Source organism: Dryobates pubescens, chromosome Z (genome assembly GCF_014839835.1).
Source record: "Dryobates pubescens isolate bDryPub1 chromosome Z, bDryPub1.pri, whole genome shotgun sequence".
In the NCBI taxonomy this organism is placed as follows: domain Eukaryota; kingdom Metazoa; phylum Chordata; class Aves; order Piciformes; family Picidae; genus Dryobates; species Dryobates pubescens.
Genome location: NC_071657.1, coordinates 135,986,036 through 135,992,035, shown reverse-complemented (window position 1 = coordinate 135,992,035; position 6,000 = coordinate 135,986,036). Strand labels below are relative to the sequence as shown.

The 6,000-nt window shown below is 39.9% G+C and overlaps 1 protein-coding gene across 1 annotated transcript in view; it reads right to left on the bottom strand.

Annotated features, from left to right (window-relative positions):
- Positions 1-5,272: 5,272 nt before the first annotated feature.
- The window catches only part of HMGA2 (high mobility group AT-hook 2), a 123,022-nt gene continuing 122,294 nt past the window's right edge, over positions 5,273-6,000 (bottom strand). The window contains exon 5 of the mRNA XM_009901451.2: positions 5,273-5,341. Coding sequence (XP_009899753.1) covers positions 5,294-5,341 — 48 coding nt within the window. The 3' untranslated portion in view covers positions 5,273-5,293. The remainder of the gene's footprint in view (positions 5,342-6,000) is intronic.

Sequence of the window (6,000 nt, the reverse complement as noted above, 5' to 3'; positions counted from 1 at the left end):
AAAGAGCTGAAGTGAGAGAGGAGACTAACAAACCCCAAACCTCTACGTAAGAAGCATCTGAAAACAAATCTGGCTGAAACATATTCCAAAAGAAAAGGAGATTAAAAAAAAAATAATCACATTTGTGTAAAATACAGGAAAAAAAAACCACCCCCAAAAACCACTTGTCAAGTATTTGCTGACAATCTGCTCCTTTCCTTTCTACTTAGAAAAACCAAACCCCCCCCCCCAAAAAAAACCCCCACAGACTTGTGATTGCATCATGCAAAAGCTGAAGCTGGTTGCTTCCCACCTAACAAAGCTTCAAGTTTCTTTGAAGGCTCTTTTTAGTTATTTTCTTTTCTTTTTTTTTTTTGTTCCTTTTTTTTTTTTTAATAGATTTTAATTTTTTTTTTCATAGGAAAGGTAAATGTCACTAAAAATGTCTTCTGGTTGTGGTGGGGTTTTTTTTTACACCCCCCACCACCACACACACACTTTCCCCCCCCACCCCCACCCCCTACGGGTTTAGTTTACAAAAATAGTCTTGAAGCAGGGATTTGAGTTGCAGTCCTGTAACAGCTGGTTCAAAAACCAAAACAAACCCAAAAAACACCAAACCCCCCCCCCAAAAAAGGTCTCAATAAAAAAAAACAACAACCCCAACTGCTGCTGGGAAACGTCACCAGCGAGCTCATTCCGTTTCAAGTCTGGAGGTAGGTCTTTGTCAATCCATTAGGCTATTTCTTTAAACAATCCATTTTGAGGTACAAAACTTGGACAGCAATATTTAAACATCAGAGCTAAATTATTATTATCTTTCTTTCTTTTTTTTTTTTCTTTTTTTTTTTCTTTTCTTTTTTTTTTCTCTACGTCCTGTAGTGTTACTGCAGAAAATTATCCTCACAAACCTAGCAGTACAAAAATATATTCAAGTTAACAGTACGTTAGGCGGAAGGCTGGCAGAGAAGAGGGTAAGTACATTGAAAAAGAGCGAGACAAAGCCAAAACCAGATCAAGAAAAAGGAAACCAACCCCCAAATGAAAACCAAACCAACAAAAAGCCAAATGAAAACCAAACTAAACAAACAAAAACTCAAATGAAAACCCAACCAAAAACCCAAATGTGAACCAAACCAACAAAACCCCAAATGAAAACCAAACTAAACAAACAAAAACCCAAATGAAAACCCAACCAAAAACCCAAATGTGAACCAAACCAACAAAACCCCAAATGAAAACCAAACAAAAACCCAAATGAAAACCCAACCAAAAACCCAAATGTGAACCAAACAAAACCCCAAATGAAAACCAAACTAAACAAAAAACCCAAATGAAAACCCAACCAAAAAACCCAAATGTGAACCAAACCAACAAAACCCCAAAAGAAAACCGAACTAAACAAACAAAAACCCAAATGAAAACCCAACCAAAAAACCCAAATGTGAACCAAACAGACAAAACCCCAAATGAAAACCAAACAAAAACCCAAATGAAAACCCAACAAAAAACTAAATAAAACCCAAACTAAACAAAAAACCAAATGAGAACCAAACTAAACAAACAAAAACCCAAATGAGAACCAAACAATCAAAACCCCAAATGAAAACCAAACTAAACAAACAAAAACCCAAATAAAAACCCAACCAAAAACCCAAATGTGAACCAAACAAACAAAACCCCAAATGAAAACCAAATTAAACAAACAAAAGCCCAAATGAAAACCAAACTAAACAAACAAAAACCCAAATGAAAACCCAACCAAAAACCCAAATGTGAACCAATAAAAACCCCAAATGAAAACCAAACTAAACAAACAAAAACCCAAATGAAAACCCAACCAAAAACTAAATAAAACCCAAACAAACAAAAAACCAAATGAGAACCAAACAATCAAAACACCAAATGAGAACCAAACTAAACAAAAACCCAAATGAGAACCAAACAATCAAAACACCAAATGAGAACCAAACTAAACAATCAAAAAACCAAACGAGAACCCAACAAAAAACCAAATGTGAACCAAACTAAACAATCAAAACACCAAATGAGAACCAAACTAAAAAAACAGAAAACCAAAGAAACAAACAAGAAACCAAATGAATACCAAACCAACCATGCAAACAAAAGGCCAAATGAGAACCAAACTAAACAAAAAACCAAATGAGAATCAAACTAAACAAAAAACCAAATGAGAACCAAACTAAACAAAAAACCAAATGAAAAGCAAACTAAACAAGAAACCAAATGAGAACCAAACCACCCAACCGAAATAAAAACCAAATGAAAACCAAACTGAACAAAAAATGAAAACTAAAGAAACAAAAACCCCAATGAAAACCACACAAACAAAAACCCCAATGAAAACCAAACCAAACCATCCAAACAAGAAGCCAAATGAAAACCAAACCAACCCCGAAACCCAAATGAAGACCAAACTAAACAAACAAAAACCCAAATGAGAACCAACCTAAACAAAAACCCAAAGGAAGACCAAACTAAACAAACAAAAACCCAAATGAAAAGCAAATGAAACAAAAACCCAAATGAGAACCAAACCAAAACCCAAATGAGAACCAAACCAACAAAAAACCAAATGAAAACCAAACCAAACCAGAAACCAAATGAAAACCAAACTAAAGAAACAAAAAACCCAAATGAAAACCAAACCAAACCAACACAAAACCAAATGAAAACCAAACCAAGAAACCAAATGAGAACCAAACTAAAGAAACAAAAAACCCAAATGAAAACCAAACCAACACAAAACCAAATGAAAACCAAACCAGAAACCAAATGAAAACCAAAGAAACAAAAAACCCAAATGAAAACCAAACCAAACCAACACAAAACCAAATGAAAACCAAACCAAGAAACCAAATGAGAACCAAACTAAAGAAACAAAAAACCCAAATGAAAACCAAACCAACACAAAACCAAATGAAAACCAAACCAGAAACCAAATGAAAACCAAACTAAAGAAACAAAAAACCCAAATGAAAACCAAACCAAACCAACACAAAACCAAATGAAAACCAAACCAAGAAACCAAATGAGAACCAAACTAAAGAAACAAAAAACCCAAATGAAAACCAAACCAAACAAAAAACCAAAACCCAAATGAAAACCAAATGAAACAAACAAATGAAAACCAAACCAAACCAAAAAACCCCAAATGAAAACCAAACCAAACCCCAAATGAAAACCAAACCAACCAAACAAAAACCCAAATGAAAACCAAACCAAACCCCAAATGAAAACCAAACCAACCAACCAAAAACACCAAATGAAAGCCAAACCAAACCAACAAACACACCAAAATGAAACCCAAATGAAACAAACAAAGAAAAGGGGGGGTTAAAAAAAGAACACAAAAAGAAGAGAAGCAAAAAATAAACCTCCAGCAAACCAAGAGAAAGCGAAATACATAGTCATGCCAAAACACAAGGCAGATATTGCTTCCTTAACTGCAGCTAAGTGTTGGAAGTAGAAACAAAGGGAGGGGAAAACAACAAATGCACCTACTCATGATCATCTACCCAGTAAGAAATTTCCTGCATTGAGTGTGTCTTAGCAGCATTGTATTCATCAGTCTGCTGAGTTAAATCTGTAAAAATCAGAGGTAGTATTGAATAGTGTGGGGGGGGTAATATTGCATCTGGTGCTATAAAAGTGCTGCTCTGAATGAAAAGATGGAGGAGAAGTGCCACTGGCGCACTCAGGGGTGCTCAGTGGACCATCCTATGTCAAAATACCTATTGCTTAAAGTAAGGCATGAGCTTAGCTGAGGTACCTGGTGTTGGTTCTTGCATTGTGGCTAAGGAGTAAGGAGGAGAGGACTGGATTGTTTTGGAAGACCAGCAGGGGGTGAGTGGAACTGGTCAATAGTAAGCGAAACACATGGATTCCTTTTGTTCAGGGATGTCTGGGATGAACTCTGAGGCACCTTTCTCTAGGTTTCAAAACCCTTTTTTTCTCAATAAAGGCTTAGTGGATAATGGCATAAGAGTGTGTGGTGTCAGTCATCTTTGTTTCCATAGAAAACAGAATCACAGATTTGTCAGGGTTGGAAAGGACCTCAAGGATCATCCAGTTCCAACCCCCCTGACACGGGCAGGGACACCTCACGCTAGATCAGGTTGCCCAGAGCCACATCCAGCCTGGCCTTCAAAACCTCCAGGCATGAGGCTTCCACCACCTCCCTGGGCAACCTGTTCCAGCGTCTCACCACCCTCACGGTGAAGAACTTCTTCCTACCATCTCTGGCTCTCCAGAAAGCCGACTCTGGCTTCCTATGACCCAGAAGACGAGGGCTGCTCATTTTGTTTCCTCCTGCTTCTGCTGATAATGTTTGTATTTGGAACTACACAACAGTATCGTTGTCTTTCTTCCCTTTTGCAACAGTGAAAGTACCTTGGCTGCGTTGATTTTCTTCCCAGCTGAATGAAGTGAAACGGTCAGCTGTCGGGTTTGGTTGTTTGTCTGTCTGTCTGTTTGTTTTTTATCCTGAAGTAACAGTTAAGTCTTCAAATAAAAATCAACCAAAAAAAATAATCAAGTAAGTCACGAAGGTTAAATCAAGAAGGTTAAAAACCAACCAACCAATAAAGAAAAACCACCCAACCAAAAACCCCAGGGAAAAACAGCAGGGGGGGGAAAGGGAATAATAAAAAAGAGGAGGGGGGAAAAAAAAAAGGAGCAGTATCTATCCCTTATCTTTGGTGTTCTAAAACAGGGAGTTCACTAAGCAGGGAGTGGGTTGCTGAAGTGTTGCGAGGCCCCAGTGTCACACAGCCCAGCCCTTCCTATTTTCAATGCCCGCGCCGACGACTCTGCGCGACGCGCTCCTTGCTTTCCGAGCGACACAAACCCGCTCCGGCGCTCTTCTGCACCCACTCCCCCTGGCTTAGCAGCTCACACAAACTATTAGGAAGTTAAGGAACAAACAAACAGAACAAAAAAGGAAACAAAACAAAACAAGGAAACAGCAATGAAAAAAGGTTGCATCGTTGATCTGTGTCCCCTTTGTGTTTACAGCAGTTTTTCACTAACCCTGGGACCGTGAAGGGATTTACAAAGATGGTGATTAAGTCAAATCCTTTTTTAAGGTTATGTGATAGTTTTTTTGTTGTGGTTTGGTTTGGGTGTTTTTTTTTGTTGTTGTTTGTTTGTTTCTTTTTTGTTGTTTGTTTTTTTTTTTCCCCCAGGCAAAAGTGGAAAGACCATGGCAATAGAAAATAAGTGGTCAAGGCAGTGTCTTCTCCCTTCAAAAGACCCAACTGCTGATGAGGTAGAAATTGCATGGCGTGGTCTCCTAGTCTTCCTCTGCAGACTCTTGTGAGGATGTTTCTTCAGTCTCTTCCTAGAACACAGAAAGAGAAGAAAATAAATACTGTGGTAAGCAGCTGTCTCCGGATGTGGGGCAATTTTAGGCTGTGCCTGTAAAATTTTGTTACAGATTTCGAGCAGGAGTGTAGAAAAATATAATTAAATCACTGTGGCCTGGTGGATGTGGGGCAGGCTGTGGATATAGGAAGGGCAGGTCCTGCCTCACCAACCTGCTCTCCTTCTAGGACCAGGTGACTGCCTGGTGGATGTGGGGCAGGCTGTGGATATAGGAAGGGCAGGTCCTGCCTCACCAACCTGCTCTCCTTCTAGGACCAGGTGACTGCCTGGTGGATGTGGGGCAGGCTGTGGATATAGGAAGGGCAGGTCCTGCCTCACCAACCTGCTCTCCTTCTAGGACCAGGTGACTGCCTGGTGGATGTGGGGCAGGCTGTGGATATAGGAAGGGCAGGTCCTGCCTCACCAACCTGCTCTCCTTCTAGGACCAGGTGACTGCCTGGTGGATGTGGGGCAGGCTGTGGATATAGGAAGGGCAGGTCCTGCCTCACCAACCTCATCTCCTTCTAGGACCAGGTGACTGCCTGGTGGATGTGGGGCAGGCTGTGGATATAGGAAGGGCAGGTCCTGCCTCACCAACCTGCTCTCCTTCTAGGATCAAGTGACTGCCTGGTGAGA